General features: G+C 43.8%; 1 protein-coding gene across 1 annotated transcript in view; it reads right to left on the bottom strand.

Annotated features, from left to right (window-relative positions):
• The window catches only part of BRF1 (BRF1, RNA polymerase III transcription initiation factor 90 kDa subunit), a 295119-nt gene that overhangs the window by 108377 nt on the left and 164098 nt on the right, over positions 1-22644 (bottom strand). The window contains exons 6-7 of the mRNA XM_018556478.1: positions 13013-13162; positions 6634-6727 (exon numbers count right to left, since the gene is read on the bottom strand). Coding sequence (XP_018411980.1) covers positions 6634-6727; positions 13013-13162 — 244 coding nt within the window. The remainder of the gene's footprint in view (positions 1-6633; positions 6728-13012; positions 13163-22644) is intronic.

Below are 22644 nucleotides of genomic sequence, written 5' to 3'. Positions count from 1 at the left end.
CATTCACACCTAAGAGTAGTGGAAACACGCATCGCATTCGTGCATGTTTGTTTTACCGCATTTGCAGCACGTCCCCCATTAAGTTCAACGGGTTCCTGGTCAAAACCAATTGATGTATGGCCTGCGTTACATGCTTGCATGTATTCTTTTTTACAAATGTGCAATCAAATACGGTAAGCGGATTCTAAAAAGAAGCTATTGTTGTTCATTGTAAATACATATCTTTTGTTAATCTTTATCATCAAGCTCATAAGTCGTAATAGCTGGTTGATTTGATTGACACATATAGCCTTTAAAACCTCAGGACATAAACCTGCATGGGATGAAGGAGCACTTGCAAGACCCCCAGAGATCAGGTGATGCTGGAAGCGCATTTAAGCCCAATGGCTGCAGTAATTTCATACTCACCTCTGCAGGGAGCCGGCTGGTAGAAGGACTCAGACTCGTTACATTTCACTTTTAATCTTTTATTTCCAGGAGGATTCAAAGGCTTTAAAATGTGGCCTTTTTGCAGCACAGCATGCAGGCGCACATGAAAAAAAACGAAAGGCGTCGGAGTTATCCTACGGCAGACACCCCACTGGAGGAAGCATCTAGGGCAGATCATCTCTTATGTTCAGTCCTTAGATGGATGGCAAGGATTCAGATGGTGCCTTCTGCCAGTTTGGAAATAAACAACTCCTTTGTTTATTGGACGTCTGGGCTGTTTTCATGCCTGGCAATCGCTAGTGTAAATTTTGAAGTGATACAGTGTAAATTAGGTCAGCATCATGTTCCAGACCAGTATCACCTTTACATGGGCAAAGATGTTCAGAAATTAGCAGGTATATTCCAAATACAGTTGGATGAAACAAGATGTGTTACTCAGAGCAGCCAGATTCTTGCTTTTCATTACTAGCTCCCCTTCAAAGACTTTTATTGTGCTTGTGCCAAACCACAGTTAAAGTGTATGCAAACTCAATGTAAAAAAATGTAATTGTAAAACCTCAGCAGTGTCAAGTCCCTTTCCCTCAAAGCAGGGGTGTCAAACTCAATTTAATCGTGGGCCGCATCAACATTATGGTTGCCATTAACGCTATCTGTAAGACTATATAAATGTATCTTATCTTTATCATAATTGCCTCTGCGTTCGATTATCACTGGTTTTAGTAATAATTAAATAACTAGATCTGAAAGTAGAAGTCTAGGAAATGGCCTGGTGGGTCGGATTCGCCCCTGGGCCTTGAGTTTGACACATGTGCCTTAAAGGATAAATTCTCCATTTGCAAAAATTAAAGAAATGCATAATTAATAATATTTATAAAAATATGCATTTCTTTAATATTTGCATTCAAGCCTGGAAACATTGCAAGTGTGATCACTCGATCCCAGCCACAAAGCTCAGGCTTCTTCATGTTCTCTCCCAGGCAGAGCTCGTACTGAGGTACAGAGTTTCAGTTAGGCGAGATAGGGAAGGACGGCTAGACTTCAAACTGCATTAAAATCACCTCATACCGCGTCCAGCCGTCCTCCCTCTGGTTAAATGTGGTAGAGCTGCCCATATTCCTGCATCTGCCTAGAAAAGGGTTACAACATCGGATATTTCTACTGGCACCTTGCAATGTTGTCACTCTTTCTCAGGAAGTGGCCCAGAAGCAATTTTACTAGAAGGATCACCAGAACCCCTGCCAGTTTTATTTTTTTGCCATCTGTGTTTTATTAGAGAGCTTTCCCTTCACTTCCTGTCCTGTCTTCAAAACAGGAAGTGAGAGGAAATCTCTCCAAAGTTAGGAAAATCCTCTTTTTCTTGTCACCGACACAAGTGTCCACACATTCTCTTATTTTCCTGTTCTGGTAAAAACTCAAAATGTTGGATTTCCCATCACATTCTAATGAAGGTGTCAATGGTCACTGGAAAAAATAGAGAGGGTGTAGACGGCAATGAAAAAACCTGAAAGGGGTTCTAACCCCTCACCATGTTAGGTTTTTATCCGGTGTTGTAACCCTTTTGCTGCTGCAGACATAAAATAACAGTGGTATGTCATGACGCAGCCTCTTTCCCCAACATTGTCACTGTGAGCTGAGCAAGAAGTTGGTCCTGCCATATCTGCAGCATCATGACCAGCCCTACCTCTCCTCTTTGCTGATTTGTAGAACCTGAAGTATAGAACACTGGCAAACATAACCAGAAGTAATGTTGCCCCCACCACCACCAAATTGAAAGGGAGCAGTCATGTGACTGCTGAAAAACCGAGGGGGGAGGCAGGGAGAGAGAGAACGGTAATTTTGAGTGTATTGACTAATTGATAGTACATTATACCATACTTGCCCAACACTACACTTATAACCCAACTCCAGCTTGGGTAGAAAATAAAAATGTCAGTCCCCTGCACTTTTAAAAGATTAAAAAACAGGGTTCCAGCTGCTACATCCACTCCATCTCTGGCGCACTGCTCCCTTTCCAGGTTAAATGACACCTAGTGGTGCACCTCGTAGCCCTGGTTCATACCTAGGAGTTTTTGAGCAGTTCGAAAAGCGCTTTTACCTGCCCAACACAAGAAATCCCATGATTTTTAATGTCCCTGGTTCACACCTGAGCAGAAAAATGCCAAACGCTTGAAAAGATACAGAAGCTTCTTTTGCCCCATAGACTTAATTGGAAATGCCCAAAAACGTGCAAAATATGCATGCTGCACATTTTCGTGAGCGTTTTGGCGCATCTATATGCGCTATGGGATTGTGTGGCAATCCCACCGTAGAACTAGGGGTTGTAGTCACCCAGGACTCTCAGCTAGAGGGGCTGAGTGGTTCCAGGAAACAAATGATTTTGCTGGGAAAGAACTGGCTTTGCAGTTCTCTCCGAGTTTTCTGGATTTGTATGGGATCCTGGAACTGGGAGATTTTGAAGGGACTTGGGAGGGATGAAATCTCCATTCCTGGGTCCATTGTTTAGTAGTGGCCAGCACCTAATTGCATACCTGTGCACAGCACTTATGGTAAGGGTGCTGGCTAATGTTCTGGGCCCCAGCTGGGAAGAGGAACATAGGTGTTCAGGAGTCAGGAGGACTCCACCCAGAGGGGAGCCAGGTGGCTGTGTGTGCTGGAGGCACACACAGGCCAAGCCAAGTTTGGTGTGTGCTGGAGGCACATGAGGAACAGCCTGGGAGGCTGGAAGGTTGAGAGAGCCACTGAACAGGACAATCTGAGAATGGTGAGACGATCTGTTTTACAAGCACACTGTATGTTGTACTGTTGAAGTAAAGCTCTTTTCTGTTATGGAGGAAAATAAAAGACTGTCCTTTTTCTGTTAAAATGGCTCAGAGACTGGTCCTTAAGTGCTCACCATTTGTGCGATCTTCCCCAAACCTCACAGCGCATTCTTCCATTGCCCACAATGGTTTATGAGCTGCCAATCAAATTGCGAATCTTGATGTACGCACGTTACAACGCGCATACAAATGTGCACAATGCGCAAATAACAGCATGCAGTTATCACGCATACAAACGCGCATTAAAACGGTGCCGTCTAGGTGTGAACCCAGCCTTAGGGAAAAAGGGCCAAACGGTGTGCAGGGTATGGTGAGCCCCACACGGCTTTTAAAAGGCAGCATATATTAGGCGTGAAATCTGCTAAGAACATAAGGGAAAGCAAGGGTCGGGTGTGCTGGTGTACAGATTGATACTGACCACCTACCATAGACAGATTCAGTGGTGTTAAAGGAGAACTATGGGGTTAAGGCTTTTCCCCATAGTTCTCCTTAGGGTAACGGGAGGACACAAACTAGCGTCCTCCCGTCACCCTAAGCTCAGTATACCGCGAGCTACAGCTCGCTGAGACGCCGCAGCTGAAGCGGATCCTGACAATTATGTCTGGATCCGCCCAGCTGCGTGAGTGACAGCTGGTTCTCCTCATCTAGAGGCAGAGCCAGCTGCACCCGCCCACTCCCCCGTCCGCTCTGCCAGTCAGCGCTGGAGGATCAGAGCGGGGAGGGGGGAATCCAGCCCCTCCCCTGTCACGGCAGAGAGCTGTGACAGGATCGAGAGGTGAGCGAACGCCGGTATGTGTTCGCTCACTTCCCGATCTACTGAGCCGACCTGTGACAGGTCGGCTACAACTATGAGGTGAGTGAAAAGCACTCACCTCATAGTTCTCCTTTAAGTCAAACATCATACAGACCTTCAGTGACACAGACAGCTGAGAATTATGTGCAATTCAACAAAGCTGGTTTCTCAGCTGAAGACAGTGATGACACCATGGTGTGAAAATAGTTTGGGAGCTGTGTAAAAAAATTATGACCTGACGTAATTGATAGCTGCAAGCCACACAGAAGAAATGAGAAACTAGAAAAATGTAAAAAATTAAAAAAAGATGAAAGGAGAAGAGAGGCAATAGGATTAAGGAGCAGGCTTTGGCTCAGAGTTGCCATAGTTCTGAGAAATCACTGATTGAGGTTGCTTTGGAAATGGTGTTCAATGCACGGGGACCAATCATTCTTATAAATCAGTACTGCCGCTTTAACAATTGCCGATCATTTTAACTTTGGCATAAACCACAGAATTTTATATGGCTTGTTCAAGAGTCGGAATGTAAGATTCCAGGACCCTGCTATTGTTTGCTTGGGGAGTGTTCATTTAAAACTGGTATTTAAAGCAATGCTTTACTTTGCCAACGTTTAAAGAAACTGCTGCCAAGTATAAACTTTCCAGCTTATAATCATCTCATTGGTACATAAACAGTGAACAAAAACTCTTCTCCCGTCTGTCCCCAGTAACTCTGTGTTATTTCTTCATTGGGCATTGCCATCTTGCCTCTCACACCAGGGAGGAGGTGAAGCCAGATTGCCGACTGATCACATGTCAAAGACATCTTAATCCATTATGTGACAAACTGCTATATGCATACATCAGCAGCCAGTGGGGAGAGGTTAGAGATGGAGGTAAGGATTTATGACAAAAAGTCAAAATTTGCAGATCAGAACCAGTATTTTTTAGTCCCTTTAGGAAGAGGAAGGACCTGTGACATCACAGGACCAGCTATAAGAGTGCAGGGAAAGAGTAAGAATATGGTGTTGTGGTTAAAAAAATAAAAATATCTGGGGATGGGGGGTTAGAAAGGGGAGGTGGTGGTCTGTGAGCAGGGATATGTAGTTTGGGTTCGTTTGTAAAGGGCTACGTGACATTGTCCCTTAAAGTGACACATTGTTTCTACTTATAGTAAGCTGCACATAGCGATTTCACAAATGGCGCTTTTGTTTATATTTTTAAATTACAATATTACTGTTTATTTCCTCATTTAAAAAGACTTCTGCGTGTTCCCATGGGTTGCCAGTTCTCCCTACACTTCCGACTTGGATCTTACAGCAGGGCACGCTTATCCTGTCAGCGCGCCCCGCTGTCTCTGACTACATTTCACCTAATGCATCGTGCAGAGTGGTCCCAGTGCGCATGCGCAAATATAACACACTTGATTCTCAACTGGTGGGTCCTGACCCAAAAGTGGGTCGCAACCCCATGTTCAGTGAGTCGCCACATGCCTTTCACTTTTCTAGGTGCCTTACCGCAGCAGTGTCAGTTCTCCTGCCAAGCAGCCATTCAAGATATGCTGCCTGGCACCGAGTGTCAGCTTGACGTGGGAGGAGATGGGGCTATGGTACCGAGGGAGCTCCATCCATTGCTTACAGCTCCCTCACATGTCCTATAGAGGTGCTTGGACCGGAGTGACGTCACATTCTGGCTCCCGCCACTTCTACGGGACGTGCAAGGGAGCTGTACAAGCAATGCACATATGGATGGAGCCCCTTCACAGCACAGCAGCCCACACTGGATCCACTCCAGTTCTTGTAAGGTAGGGAGACTGGGTGGATCTTAAAAAAATTTAAACATTTTTGGTGTGTGTATTAGAATGTATGAGTGTGTGAGGCTGTGTATGTATGGCAGTGTTTTTGAGGGCCATTAACACTAGTTAATCACATAGTACCATGCAATCGCACCAACCTTGCATTCTGGTGCGCGAGGTGTGTTGCGTTGCCATTCATTTGAATGGTACCCCAAATGCACCTCCCACCCACAGCTCGTATGCCCGCACAGGAACGCACGTTACCCTAATTCCATGCATTCCAAGGACAAATGTGGGTCCTGAGGTTACACAGGTTGAGAACCACTGCTCTAACATGTCGGTTCCTCCATCTTCTCTCCTTACCATACCTGTACGTGAGTGAACTAATATGATTTGTACCAGCTATGAAAACATTAGAAAACCTTATCTAGCAAAAGAATCTAAATGGGAGGGTTTTGAGGGAGAATACGAAGTAGAGAGGAGGAATCAGTAGAGGAGACGTGAGGGCGCTTCATGCATCCTCATGTCTTATTGTAGTCCTCTGCGGCAGCGAGCACAGAGGGTGGCTACTTTTCAGCGTCCATAGGGACCATGGAGAAGAAAAGTAGACACCCTCTGGCAGGAAGCTGCAAGACAGGAGAAATAAACAATTTTTTTAAATAGATAAAGGTGAAGAATTAAGAATTGAGCTAGTTCAGTATTCATTGCTTATATATCAGAACTTAATTGTATTATTTAATGTGTGAGCATAGTGTTGTTTTAAAGCAGCTTTGCTTGAAATAACTCCAGGTTTAGCCAAACACATTTAATGTCCATACCTCTTCCGCAGTGTCGATTCACAAACTTTCACCACTCGTATGACTTCTTTAATGGTGCGTCGGAAATCATGCATCCTGGATGCAACCAGAAGAGCTGTAAAGAGAGATGGAAAAGCCACAGTCAGTGACACAGGTGTGTAGATTATCCATGCCCGACAATTCCAGGAATGCGACTGCAGTATCATTCAAGGACTCCTAACAGCTGTTTGGTATTATAGACAGTATAGAGTGCATGCACCATCTCAACCCAGGTTTACAAACTCCGCTTTTACTTTGTGAGCTGTGGTAATTGCTGTAAACCTTTCATTTGCTTCAATGGAGTGAAGCCTACAGCAATGAAAAACCGGGTCTTAGCAGCTCGGGGCCCTATATCACTCTTGTCCCTTGATATGGTACAAGTTTATAGAGGGCGATGAAAGACATATAAAGATGTCTAAAAAATTGTGCTGTAAAGGTAATGCTCGCTTTTTATTAAGCTCTGCAATATATACTGGGTTTCAAAACACAACAAATCACACCTACACATCGGGAACTTGCATCTGAAGAACGTAGATTTACCTCTACAAGGTCACAGAAACATTCTTCATCCACTACCCATTGTGTCTCTCTTAGAGGTGAAATACAAAGGGATATTGCTTCATTTTAGTCTTTTATTGTGTATTTAAAGTAAACCTTTTGCAAACCCATGCAATCCAAATTGACCATATGAACAAAAAGCAGTGAAAACTATATCAAAATCATCACATAAAAAATATCAGATCCAGAGATACACAAGGTGGAAGTTTCATTCTGCCAGAACAAAATGTTTTCATTGCTGCTTGCGTCGCTGTCGGGGAGATCAATGACCTCTTCCTGCCCAAGTGATGGGGAGGACTCCAGGATAACCATTTCTTTAAAGCCAAAATCCAGTTGTACCATCAGTCTTGCACAGTTGTACAGGCTCCTCTCTACTGAAATCGCTTCCTCTGATCTCACTGCTCATTGTAAGCTTCTCAGTGTGCATAAGAAGCTGCAGCAAGTCAGAGCCCACCTTATTTCCTGGCTGGAAGACGTCATCTAGCTCTTCCCTCACCAGCCTGACTGTCCCTGACACGCCCCATTATTTGCTTTCAGTACTTTCAATCATAGATGCTCAGCATAACATGTGGGTGTTACCTATGGTGGTCAGCATGCAAATGCCTAGGAACACTCACCCCTCCAGATTGACATCCACCCATCATGGCATTTTGATATTTTAATAACTTCTTCTAAGATCCAGCCCATTGCATGTATCAGGGCTGGAAGTTCTTAAGAGGAGCACTGAGGGAGGGTGCTGCAATGTTTTCAGCGTATCGTGCCACTCCGGCCTCCTACACAAGTCATGATCTGCTTGTACTGCATAGAGAAACACAGAGACCCAATGACCATTGGATCGAAAATATATAATGAAAACGGAAAGGATTTATTTTCCCCCGCTTGGGCCATACTGTCTCAGTGACATCCCGTCCCCTTATTTCTGGCCCTGGTGTCACAATGACAAAAGTGAGGGGAGAGAGAATATTTTTTTCCAACTTAGAGAAAGGCTTTTAAAATGAGTACTAATTTAAAATAAACTATAAGACTGAAGCAACAAAAATATGATAAAAAAAAAAAAAAATAACTAATTTGTACTAGGAAATCTCACATGTACATTTCCAAGTCATAGTGCCTCCATTATACAGTCTAGTTATTCCTCTCATAGCTTCTGTAACTATGCAGTAGGTGGCTGTAGTTAAACATTATTCTTACAAGCAAAATTGTTTTGCGAACAGTAAATGCTTTTCTGTGTGTGTACAAAGCCCTGTTTTATAGCAGTATATTTGGAAGCTTAAGGTCCATTAGGATCCGTTCAAGCCCTTGTGAAAACACAGACTGTGTAGAATAAATGGGCTACAGTCAGGAGCAAAGGACTCTGGGAGAATTGCTATTCCAGTCTACAATACAGAGCAGATGGAGGCCATGTATCATAAATAATGTGCAATCTATAATCATCTCAACACCTAATGTTTTTCGCTCTTCTCCATTAGACTACGGAGAAAAAACACATTCGCAGAAAGCATGCAGGATCCAATGATGCATTGCATATTAGCGCGGCAGTTAAACTGCCGGAAAAATGACGATTCATTTGCAAGCGTGCTTTATGACAATTATATTTCTCAGCGAAATTATCTCATCAGATGATCTCGGCCTCTGCACGGCTATAATGGACACTGAATAGGTCATTTCAGAAAGGTCATTTCCTCCCTCTCAGAAGACAAACTTTAATAAGCTTGCTGTGTCAGAAAGTGAAATTATCTGGAGACAAAATGATGAGAACTGAGACAAATGGTGAGGGCAGGAAGGCACTTGACGTTTTGAATTTTCCAGGGAATTCCCTGGATTCCAAGGAATTCAGCATATCCATGTGGATTTTCCAGCTACAGAAAAGAAAAATTGATGAGGCGCAGCCACTGTACAGATCTACTGCAGAAGAAGCACAGTCTGAGCAATGGAACAGCCACTATACAGTTCTAAGGAAGACCGCTACCCTGAGCAGTGAAAGATTTACTGTTAAGGAGGAAGAACAGCCTGCAAATGTAATGGAAAAAATTAAAGCATCCCTATGTTAGCTCAGGATACAGGAGAATTCCTGCTGCACTTCTTACTGGTATATCCCTTGCGGTGGGTTCTGTAGTGACTGCGGATGGCGCCGCTTCAGATTCAAGTAGTAAAATATAATCACCAGCACACCATGGTTCAATCTTCAGAAAGTGATAATTTTATTGATGCACACACATCTTGTTAGCGCAGTCTTGGTTTTGCACTATATCTTTTATCTTCATTAACTATATTTTTTATCTTCATTATATCTTTTGGTTTGAATCTACATACATATATTTTTATTTCCTTGATTTTTGGGTGGGAACAAATAGGAAAAAAAATGCATTTCCTGTAATTTTTACCAAAGCAATGTTTATGTAATTTGCGGCCTTTCATGTATTTACCCTGATATATAATCAACATAGTCTACCTGATGTGATTGAAATATCACATCAGTGCGACTTTTATGTAACATATTGGAATGGTAAGGCCTCCTTCACACTGGAATCGGCCGGCATGTACAGCTCCGTGCAAGGCCGTATCGGGCAGCTCCCGGGAAGGACAGGTGCTGCACGTGATTAGTACGCAGCCCCTGTCCTTCCCTATGGGACTACGCGGCCGTATGCCCCCCTACGCTCACCTCAAGTGCAGGTCCATTGGGGTGTGTGTTTCCTGGCACACACGCAGACAGAATCCATCCTGTCAGCGTACGAGTATGCTCACCAGCACGGATGTGCAGGGCGGGTGAGCGTAGGGGGGGCGTACGGCCTCGCAGTCCCATAGAGAAGGACGGGGGCTGCGTACTAATCACACGCAGCACCTGTCCTTCCCGGGAGCTGCTCGATGCGGCCGTGCACACAGCACGGAGCTGTACGTGCCGGCCGATTCCAGTGTGAATAAGGCCCTGAAGCTCAAAGTTTTACTTTATTCCCCTTCTGACGCGACATTGTGGCAAATTGTTTGTGTAACAATTTTATTAACCCTTGCATTGGGGCTACCCATGCACTGCAGGGGTTAAGTGCTCATTTTTGTCTAGGTGCTAAAAAAAAGAAAAAGTTATACTCACCTGACCATTCGAGCTGGCTCCCTGCTTCTGTGATCAAATGAAGCGTGTCTCCACCTCTGCTGCACAGATGGACTGCTCCTGGCATCCTCATGTCTCTGCACAGTGTATAGAGCGTGATGACACCGGAATCCTTAGACCACTGCAGCAGAGGGGAGAGACATTCTAGACATTGGTCTAAGAACAAGCTGGCTAGGATGGTCCGAGACTGCTAAGCAGCCCATTCTTAACTGTATTCTAAAGTCTTTTCCTTGCTCAGTTTTCTCCAATGATATTCTGTATTTAACATAACTAACTGTGTTACAATTTTGTCAAGACTCCAGAACTCTGCAGAGTTTTAGTAATTCTACATACGTATGTCGTCCCAACAAAATCACCCTCATCATATCCTAATTAATATACTGGAAAGAACTGGGCTCTATATTGATCCTATACTTACACAATCTATCTGATGGGACCCCATGCTGATTCTCTGTGACTCACTACGATTTAATTATTGTCTATTAATTAATTATTCTCTATGAATTATGAAATAACACCAGCAACTGAAGGGTGACCTCTTTTAATAAGCTCAGTGGTGAGACAGAATGGTGAAGTAAAAAGTAGATATGCCACCCTTGATGTCTCCAGGAGAACCCAGCAGGCTATTTAACCAAGTATCCATTCAATATTAGAAAGTGAACATTCCCTTTTAAAGCGCATCTAAGCTCAAAAACCATAAAAATACTATATTGCAGCTTACCAGTCCTTGAATTGGGGTCAGGTGCAGTGAATTTGTCCTCCTGAGCTCCTGGCAAAAACTGAAAACTAGAAAGCACCCTAGAAAATAACAGATGACCCTTTCTTTGGCTTTGTAAAAGACCAATACACTCCATTGTGTCTCCAGGTATGAGCAATTTGGGTTCTCATCTTCAGAATATTCCTTCTGATTTGGATAGGCATATGGAAGCTGCCATTTGTAACTTGGTTTTTGAAAACTGCAGATGCTGGGAATATAATCATGACCCTGTTTTTAACATCTAATGGGTCAATGTTTAGGAAAAAGCATGCAGGACAAGTGATGGCTACAAGCTTGTTCCAGTTCAATGACTCACCAGGTAATGAAGACAGGATCAGGATGATATCTCTGTAACACACTATAAAAGCTCATGTCCAAGAACCCCCTTCTCACTAATCAATAGGTTAAAAAAAAACCACTAAAAGTCCCTTTACATAGCTTAATTTGGGGTTCCATGACATGCCAAGTCTCAGGGCCGGTGCACACCTGGGCAATCTGTGACCGCATGGCAATCGTGTACGATACAAATTGGATTGACGCACGGTCATGGAGCAGCTCATCACCGACGATCGCGCTGTGGGTGCCATTATTTTCTGCGATTGCCACGCAGATGCACCCCATTGAAATCAATGGGGCCACGCGGCAATCGCTGTCTGCAATTGTGCCAGGCTGCGCGATGCCGGGACGCGCGTCCCGGATTGCATAGGTCTGCACTGGGCCTCAAGTCTTGGATCTTCTGGAATGTGGAGTGGAAAGGTCTTTCTTCAGGTACCCACATCACTGCCTGAATGACGCGGACACTTCCCATTGGTTGTCCAGCAGTTGGGCCCTCTCAGGTTCCAGAAGACTGCAGCAGCATGATAACATCACAACGAGGGGCGGCAACAAGGTTGCCTTTAACACAGCACCTACCCTGTAAACCCAGTCAGTCTTAGAGCTTATTCATACCCATCAAAACACATGCAAAAACACATGTGCATTGTTTTGCATTGCATGTGCGTGTGTTTCAAGGCACTGTGCTGCGTTTTACTGTGTAAACATGCATTTGTTTGTTTTCTTTATAGGCGACATCAAGGCTGGAAATACTAACATCTTTTTTACATAAATAGTTACATAGTAGGTAAGGTTGAATAAAGGTCCATCCAGTTTAACGTGTGTGTGTGTGTGTGTGCACGTAAGCACAATAGCAATTCCTATAACTCTGTATATTCTATAATGAGGAACTCATCTGAGTGTTTTTTTGGACGCCGTCAATGTTTTCTGCTGATAAAGCTAACTGTGGAAGTAAATTCCCCATTTTTACTGCTCTGACAGTAAAAAAAAAAAAAAAACCTTGCACAGTCTGAGATTATACCACATCTCGTCCAATTTCTTCTTCTGCCTTCGTGTCTTCCTCTAAGTTCTTGATATAAATAGTTTATTTCCTATACTGCATTCCCCAGTTGATGAGATTGTAAATTGCAAACATGTCTCCTCCTAAGCGTCTCTTCTCTAAGGAGAACAAGTTTAGTTTTTGTAGTCTATATTCTTAACTCATTTAGTTGCCCTTCTTTTTGTTTTGATAGGTGCGTTGCGTTGACACAATTTGGTGCGTTGCGCTGTATAAGAACGCAGCATGCCTAAATCTTTCCTCAACGTACTAGTGTTGTGTGAACAAGGCACATAAAGAGCAACTGGCTTTAGAGTGTCCTTGCGTTGCATACGATTTCAACAAATAAAGGCAAATGTGAGCAGGATTGTGTAACTTGGTGCCCAGCCAGAGACCATCACACTGCCCTAGCTATATAATAAAACAAGCAAACTAAATGATATCACGTTGGATAGATCATCATTCATACAGACAATGGGTGAATAATGTCCAAAGAAAAACAAAAACATTCTTGTTCATTGATTCAATTATCATTGATCTATAACCAACAGTTACTATAAATCTTCCATACCGGCACCACAGAGCCCAGACGGTCGCCGACCAGTGTGCATCCAATCCCTCTTCATTCTCTGGACCAGTCTCAGTGCAGTCATGGAAACTTCATGATTCTTATCACCAAACTCCAGCATGTGTGCAAAACGTGGAATGTACAGGCAGGGATCTGTAAGAGATGCCAACGGGTGAGGAATCCATTAACAACAATGATTTGATCAAAGGCAGAACAAATAAAAAATACATTGGAGGGAATTTATCAAAACTGGAGCAGACAAAATCTGGAGCATATGTGCATGGCAACCAATCAGCTTATCTCTTCAGTTTGTTCAGTTAAGATTTGAAATTGAAAGAGAGAAGCTGATTGGCTGCCATGCACAGCTGCTCCCGTTATGATAAATTCCCCCCATTGTGTTTTTTGATTTGTTACAATTATCCTATTTTAAATCTTACTACTTAAAAATCTGGCAGCTGATAAATATCAGATGAGGTGGTCCATCAAGCTGTTGCAGAATGACTATTTCTAGACATTGGGATTCAAAGCCAAAGGACCAGATCTTTTCCATTTAAGTTGTGTATACACAGCTACAATTTCATATGAAAACGGTAATTTTTTAGAACATTCACCCGATTTTCTAATAGTTAATGAGGTCAAATTGACTATCGTTTTTGACCTCAGTGATGAAAAAGGTCGAAGGAGCGGGATAGAAAATAGTTTTTGAACAAACGAAATTCTAACAATGATTGTGGTTTTCATTTAGGCCTGGTTTACACCTAGGCAACAGCGTTTTTGCACACTTTTATGTACATTACTGTGTGTTTTTATGCGCATATGGCAAAAAGCAAGTTTTTGTGAGCAAATTGTAGCTCATTGATGTTAATGAGAGATAACGCATAAAACAAACAAAAACACAGCAAACGTGCGTTTTCAAGCGTTTCTTATTGGGTCTGTGGGGACAGAACGAGCTGTAGTATGCCCCCCCAAAAAGCTCCTACTTTTTCCATCGACAGGCGGTTTGCCTAAAGTGTCATTATATAAGCCAATGTACTATTTTATTTATTTGTATTTATTACAGGTATTTATATAGCGCTGACAATTTACGCAGCACTTTACATAGTTGCACATTCACATCAGTCCCTGCCCTCAAGGAGCTTACAATCTAAGGTCCCTACTATACGTCAATGTCCAGATTTCATAAAACTTATCTGTACACTTTTTGCAAACTAGTGGACTTAAAGGAACATTAAAGTCAAACTTTTTCCCCCCTTCCCAAACCTGCTGTAAGGACTTACCTTAAATGATGCCTCTTAATCCAATCATCTTCTTCCTTACTGTCCTTTTCATCTGTCCCTCCAGCGATGGTGCGGGTCTCCGATCCAGCGCTGACTCCTCTGCCCTCTCCTTCTCTCATGTCTTAAGGAGTCTGTGCGGGTGCACGATGCTCCATAGACTTACCTTGTGTCTCTCCTCGTCTCCTGGCCGAACATCTGAACTGCGCATGCGCCCGCCCCAATAAATTTTCAGATGTTCGGACAGAAGCGCGGCGGAGACACAGGTAAGTATTAACCCCTTTGAAAACGTTTTTTTAAATTTTTTTATCATTTTGCATATATCTACTGCTTGCTAGCAGTAGATATATGCAAAAACATGCGAGGGTTTAATAACCCTTTAATAGTAATAGCAAAAATGTATGAATATAGCTCTCGGCTTACAATAGATGGCTCTGTTATGCCTTTTCCCCCTACACAAGGTCAGCAGAAGAGAGATGTAAGGAGATGAAGAGGAAGAAATGAGAACAATGAATACACATAGACGGGGAAAGAGATGGTCAAGGACAAAGTATAGGTCAAACGTGGAAGGTAAGATAACAGAGATGGATGACAAACCATTTTCCCACAGACATGCATGTGCAGATACTGAGACCTTCTTGTCAATACTCTGATGTCGGATATGGCGAACCTGTAATAGTTTCAAATTGTAATACAAAATGGTAGAATTTGTTTCAGAAAACCGGAATTAGCTGTTTAGTTACCAATGCTCAGAGTGCTTGTGATCATTGGTGTTGGAAGAAGCAGGCCCTCAAAAATGCCTTAATTCACTTGATGTATTTGTCCCATCTTCAATACGGCCCTGCAGTCAGTGAACCGCAGCATAAGATTAGATCTTCTTGATCTAGGCAGAACTGTGCATCAGTGAAAAAAACCTTCAGATTGCTCACTCAAAAGGTCAAGTATGCAAAAGGTGTCCCAAGGTTTATTTACTGCAACGGTCTTATCTCACGCACTGGTTTTAGATTAGGGCCCTAACATTTTCTTATTGTATGACAATCACTCTTATAAAGCAAACTGCAAGAAGGAATGATTGCCTAAGCATACAGCAGCATACAGTACCCTCAGGTTTCAGCTTACAGAATTCAGAGCAATATTCCTTCTATACAATACTTAAAGCTGAACTCTGGGCACAAAAACTTTCATTTATATATATTCTTTAATAGCCACATAGGACATAGATAAACTTTGTGTGCTCCAAATGCTGTTGAAAACCCAGTTATTATTATATAAAATACAAAAGTAGCAGTTACATCATCACTGTGCTCCACAAAGCCAGCGCAGAGCTGTGGGAGAGACCCAGCAGGCTCAACCCACTACAGGCTGCAGTGACTGGTCTTTAGTACAGGAACCTCCTGCACAGAGGCAAGTCCATACCAGTGACAGAAACTATTGCCATAGTGACCCAGGCGGCCGCTATGGGTCCCGGCCAGGACGTGAAACAAAGGAGCCCCCCTGATGGTGTGCGGGTCGCCTGGGTCGCTATGGCATCTCGGGCTGCTGGCTCTCACTGGCGGCTGTGTGGAGGAACGTGCTGCTGTTCAGTTCACAGACAACCTGTCAGTGACCTGTGCAGTGACGCATTCCTCCTCACAGCCGCTGCTGAGTCAGTGACAGCCAGCAGCGGAGGAGGAGGCTGGGCCCGGCGTCAGCAATGGAGAAGGAGACGGGGCCCAGCGGAGGAAGAGGTGGGGACCGGGCATCGGAAGAGGCAGGGCTTGCCAGCGGCCATGGAGTAGGAGGCGGGGCCCAGCAGTGGAGGAGCCTGACAGGTAATAGGAGGTGTGCAGGGGTGTGACCAGCCCACATGAGACCATGCAGAGCCCACCAAAGAAGGTCTATGGTGGGCTCTGCAGGGTCACTCTCAGGTGGTCTGTTTGGGATATCAGGTGGGCTCTGCAAGGAGCGTAACTAGAAATCATAGGGCCCCATACAAAATGTAGCTATAAAGCACAGACCTGGAAGAAAAACACGCAAACAGATGCATCCTTACCTCAATACAATTTGCTTTTATCCAGCATCACAAGTCTTCAATGTCTTGGACGCATCTGCACATTAGAGCCCTATAGACTTCTATGGGTAAGTGTCCAGAGACAAACGGAGTTGGTTAAACCCAGTAAATACTTTAGGCCGAACTCCTAACATATGGGTAAAGCCTACGTCAGCATTTTATTTTTCTTGCAGGGAGATTTCCACTTACTCCCAATAAGGACAGCCCTTTTTAATGTTCCTCAAAAAAAAATTTACACATTCATTCTCCAAAATGTACAAATGCTTCTTTAAATCTGTGACAAATCTGCCCCAACCATACGTCATCATAAGAGCCCAATTTTATCCCAAAATATTGTTTAAAATTGTAAAATCAGTAGCCCTCTTTGTTCAAGGTCTAAAGGTGGCCATACACTTTACAACCCTCGCAAGACTTTTGTCTTGCGAGGGTTGTAAAGCATTTTAAAAAACGTACGATTTGCCCATCTTGGCAGACAGGCAGATCGTACGTGCGATCATCGCAAGCCGGCCCCCATGAGGGATGGGCTTACGATGACTGCAATGAGGGGCGGGCTTACGATGACTGCAAACGGGCTGTGTGTGTGCGTGCGCACACCAGCCCGTTCGGCAGTTGTCGAACCAGCAGGCCACTAACTCGCCAAGAATTGTATGATTCCCGGCGGGTTTTCTAGCCTGGTGGTTCGACGGAAGACGCGCGACCGTACAGTAGAAACGGTCGCATGCCTTCCATACACTGCACGATTCTCGTACGATAGCGGGATTTGCCGCGATTCTCGTACAAGAATCGTGCAGTGTATGGGCACCTTAAGAGGGACCATGGTTATTTTCTTCAAATGCTCTGGCGATGCACCAAATTGAGTAGGTACGGGGAAGACAATATAACTACCATGAATAGGGTCTTCCAGATGACTATCCTCAAATATATAACTACTTGTAGCCTTGGTGTGCTGGATATCATATCCACGGACATCAATATTACAACAGCAAATTTGAGAGTTCTTTTTCAGGTTGAAATCTTATTCTTATCCATTGGTCTGTACATGCCCCATCATTATCTGTACAGATTAACCATATAAATCATACTAAAATGTGAAAGGTTAATATACTCTCACCAAGGCACTATGTATAAATTTTAAAACTGTGGACTCCAATATTGAATCTACCCAACGTTACAGTTGCTAACCAATGATGTGTGAGGGGGGATGCTTGGTGCGTAGGGTCAGTTTTGAATGGGCCCAACTGGGTTTGCATTAAGCCCCAGCAATCCACTATTGCTAACCATGTTTAATTATTCCCAGTACCTTAAACATGCTGGTAACCTGCTACGCGCGGAAACCTGTTCGTAACGGAATTGCTACGCGCAGACATTAACATGTTATGCGCGTTCCAGCATTTCAAATCAAAATCGCTGTGAGCACTGAGTCGATTGCGGACAGGTCTTCAGCTCTCCCTTGTTCCTGCGCTATCAGTTCCTGTGACTCTGCTAACATGTGAACGAGCCTGGCTGATGACTTCCGATTTGGTACTTCACCTGAACTTCCAATTTGGGCCTGCTTCTGGACATCGATTTGGCTCCACATCTGTGTATCAGATCCTTCTGTGTATGAACTTGACATTGATTACATGCTCGGTTCTGCCCTGACTCTGCATTGCATGACACCTTGTGTCCAACAGCATTAGTTTCAGCTCCCAACTATATCAGTTTCCTGTCGCTGCACTACCCTGGTCAACACACCAGTGCAGGGTCCCGCTAGACCGTCTCTTTGGCATTCATGCTTCCCCGAGTCCCCATCTCACCTGTTACCATCTCCAGGGGAATTGAACTAGTGGTGCAAGAGTACCCCCTGTATAGCTCAGTCTCCATCCAGGTACGCGACACTTAATTTTTCCCAGTACCTTAGACTTTTGCTTTGATAACACTGGTTTAGAGCATACAAGACATTGTATTCTTTTATCGGAGACATTTCACTCCTACTGTATCTCTTTGTACCAACATTATTGTGTCAATGAATGAGCAGAAATGTGTGATACTGTTCACTCTGTCTTTGCTTTTGAACCGTAGCTGAATGTAAAAGTATTTTCCTATGTACACCTATTGTTCTGTAAAATGGCAATAAAGCTGATAAAGTGAAAGTTCTGCATTCCATATCCTTGAAGCGGCTTCATATTGATGTCAGAATCAAAACACGATTGCCCATGTACATGAGTTAAAGCTGTGACACACTGCATGCGAAGCAGCGTGGAGCGGTGGTGCGCGTGCAGTGTGTCATGTCTTTTTCAATTTGGCATGTCAGTTTGCGAGAGCGTATAAACCCGCACGCCACGATGCGAAGTCCATTCGGTTGTTACACACGAGCTGATTGGCTGAAGATGCAGTCATTCATCTGGCCGCGCTCAGCTCACACACTGCATGCAAACCTCTATGCCTGACAGCTTTGCATGCAGTGTGTCACGGGCTTGACGGTGCAACACACATATAAGCAGAAAGGTTCTTCAACAAACTGAGCTCTTAACAAGATAAAAGAAAAAAAACAAAACAAACACTGCCAAAATCCTACTTAGAACAGTACGCAAGAGGCAAAGTCCCATCTGCACACCCAGAGCAAAATAATCTTTTACATCTCTAAATTACCCTTCCTGGTGTACGCAGTGAATGATAATAATAAAAAAGGATATATTCTAATCACATGACAGGTCTCATTGCACCCATTTTATCACAAGCAGTTAAGTGAACATCCACAATGAGAAGAGAATTATAGAGGAAGGTGTTTATTCTGCAGAAAGGGAGTTGCTGATGTAGTCAGGAGTGCGTAGTGGTTTCCTCCTTACCCTGACCTCTGAGAAAAGCAATAAAGCAGGAAAGGCTAACCAAACAATGACTGTTTACAACTCAACATAAAACCAGCAACAGGGACAAGTGAAACCATGTGTCTAAAATGAGACAGGCATGTGGAGCCACTCTGTATTTTAGGAAAGGCCTGAATTTAGAAGCGAGTTCAGCATTAGGACACATACTGTTATTCTTTTTCATTCGCTGAGCTGTAGGTGGGCTAGCCGGGTTCCCCCTCACCGAATAGCGACATGCAACTGTGATGTCTGGACTTGTCTACTAGAGGAAGAAAATTGGACATGGTGGGTTTGCTATTTGGGCTAGCCACTGACACAAAACTTGTTTTTAATTTTGGATAGAGTAAGAGAAGGTTATAACCCTTGTCTGCCTTTTTTTACCATCTGTCCCATAGCCACAACAGGAAGTGAGAAGAAAATACCTCCAAAGTGAGGAAATTCCAAGTAGACAGCAGAGTCACTACAATTAGTGCCTTCATTGGAAGATTTTGCATCAATACCTGCCTTGATGACAACCCAAAATGTGAGATTTTCTTTCACTTTGAGTGATAACAGTCACCAGGACAAATAGGAGGGGGCAAATCTCACTAATGGGGACACAGACAACAATAAAAACGAAATGTTCTAATCCCTCTCCACTCTATCCAAAACTAAAAAAAATGGGCTTCATTTGCTCTTTAAAAGAAACCTGGGAGCTGCCATTGCTAAACGTCTCCTAAAATTGCAATTTGCTTGGTTGTTATGCTGCCCCTGATTTGCTGCCACCCAAGTCAATGTATAAGTATGTATACCAAGAAAACGTATAAGCACTTATTGGCATTCATGTTTGAATCATTCACCCTGAAACAAGAGTCAACAGCCAGGTAGCTAGCAAGTGTAGAAAGAGAAATCAGCAATGGCAGCCTCGATGACCCTGTCTAGGGATGCGCCGATATAGTTTTTTCAGTATCGAGTACCAATATTTATTTTTTCGGTACTTGCCGATACAGAGTACTGCTGCCGTGTGCTCATATCAGGAAGTCAGGTGGCGGATCATGACCCGTCGCTCGGCTTCCTGATTGCCTGTGAAGCCGGTGTTCTAGCGAAAAGAACACCGGCTTCACATGCCGTTGCTGCCTGGCTTCCTGACCAATCAGGAAGCCAGGTGGTGAGTCATGAGTTGCCGTTTCGGCTTCCTAATTGGTCAGGAAGCCAGGCTGCCTAGCAACAAGTGAAGCCGGCCTCCTAGCCAATCAGGTGGCCGGACGGCACGTCATGACTTGCCTCCTGGGGTCTTAAATTGGCTAGGAAGCCGGGTTTACTTGTTTTAAGGCAGCGTGGCTTCCTGACCAATCAGGAACCCTGGTTGCGAGTCATGACATGCTCCCTCGCACTTGCGGTCAGAGGGAGATCTCCCGCTGACCGGAACTTCCGATATCAGAGGTAAGTATCGGAGCATTTGGGCGAGTACTCGCCCAAATACTTGATATCTGCACCGATACCGATACTAATATAGGTGCATCCATAATTCTGTCAGTGTTATGTTATAAAACACATATGCACTCCGCTAAAAACACCTAAAGCATTTTTAACAGGGTGTAGTAAAATTTAAAGCAAAGTGCGTTTTATTCGCGTTTCTCTTCTGATCCCATTTGCCTTGTGCAAAGCGTGAAATCATGGACACACGAATGAAAGTGCACCAATTACCAAGCATATTGCATTTTTATTGTGTAGCCATTAAATACAATTTAGCACACAATTTTCACAAACAGCAAAGATGATGAGGTGAGCAAAGCAAGATTTTCTCCAAAAAGAAACTCAAAGCACTAATGTTACAAGCTTCATATTATTTCTCCTGTGGTTCTGCGACAATGTGAACACGTGTTTTAACAAGGTTACAATGCAATGGTTTGAATAGACCCCAAACAATGTAGAGTGGACAGGCAGCAATAGATTTCTGACTTGATCAACGGCTAATTTTTTTAATCAAACAAATACAACAAAACAATTTAAATTGTTTGTTCCAGACCAAAAAGGAACAAGTAAGAGAAGTGCATTGTTCCCTTCGTCATTATAACCTACAACCACATCACAGGCATCGATATGCTTGTTTTCAGGTGCCTGAAATGTCACGAGCCAAGTGTGTAAACACAAGATACCTTTATCAGGAGACTGTATATTGTAAACCGTCCCACACTATACAAAGAACCTGTCTTCCAGAGCTCTTGAGGGGGGCGAAAGTGACTTTGAGAAGGTCATACACTCCTCGAATGGAGTAACCAAATATAGCACATCAAGCAAGGAGTTTGAGGAAGTTTCCTGCAAAGGGCTGTGGCCCTGTTTTGTCAGGCAGTGCACGAATGAGCAGAGGAAATTGTATTCCAGCTGCACCTTGAACTTCATTGTACTTGCAGGATGCCAGCTACTATCACCAAAGACAAGCTCTTTATTACGTTTATCATCCCAACGTTCTAAGGCCTAAGCCACTTTAGTATCAGAATTGCCTGATACCAGGTGAAATAATAAGTCAAAATCGCACAGGTCAACACAAAGAACGGCAATGAACAGTAAATATCTGACTTGCACTACAAATAAAAGTCATGGATGCTTTGGGATGGAATTAGGAAGTGAAGATTTATTTTCAATATAAGGGAAAACTTGACCCCCACATCCACAATATATATTAAAGACAGAGAGGTGAATTTATCAAGACTGGAGCAGACAAAATCTGGAGCAGGTGCCCATGGCAACCAATCAGCTTCTCTCTTTCTTTTGTAGAATATTTCTTTATTATTTTTCCCAAAAAATACACACACAGTATACACAAACAAATATTATTGTTAGGAAACACCATATAATGTTCCGCTAATATTAAAACCATTCTTCCCTTTAAGGGCCCGTTCACACCAGTTGCAGTGCGTTCCGGCCCAATTCTGGCCATAACGCACTGTGGCCAGCTCACTTTTTAGTGGGGCAGGAGGTAGCGTATCAGGCTATTGAAGTGAATGGCACCGTAGCCACGCCCTCCGGCCGCAATGCAATCGGCCGCACGGGATCGCAAGGCACATTATATGCCTGTAGTCCGGTCCGGTGTGATCAAAATAGTGCTTGCCACGCCCCTTCCTGCCCCACTAAAAAGTGAGCCAGCCGCAATGCGAGGCAGTGCGTTCTGGCCAGAATGGGGCCGGAACGCACTGCAACTGGTTTGAACGGGCCCTGAGGGTCTCCACTAAAGCGAACCAGCTTCTCTTTTTCAAAGTTCAGCTGAACAAACTGATGAGAGAAGCTGATTGGTTGCCCTGCACAGCTGCTTCAGATTCTGTCTGCTCCAGTTTTGATAAATTTCTCCCAGAGTATTTTGTAAGCAGGAAGTAGGTAAAGAAGAATTACAATCTAGAAGCTGTGCCCAAAAGAAGGCAGGCAAAGGACCAGTCACTAGTATTGCCTGTGATCTCCCTACAGCTGATCTCTCCCCCCCCCCCCCCC

This window comes from Nanorana parkeri, unplaced genomic scaffold (assembly GCF_000935625.1).
Source record: "Nanorana parkeri isolate BGI_ZX_2015 unplaced genomic scaffold, ASM93562v1 scaffold12, whole genome shotgun sequence".
NCBI lineage: Eukaryota > Metazoa > Chordata > Amphibia > Anura > Dicroglossidae > Nanorana > Nanorana parkeri.
This window is presented reverse-complemented; position numbering and strand designations above follow the sequence as displayed.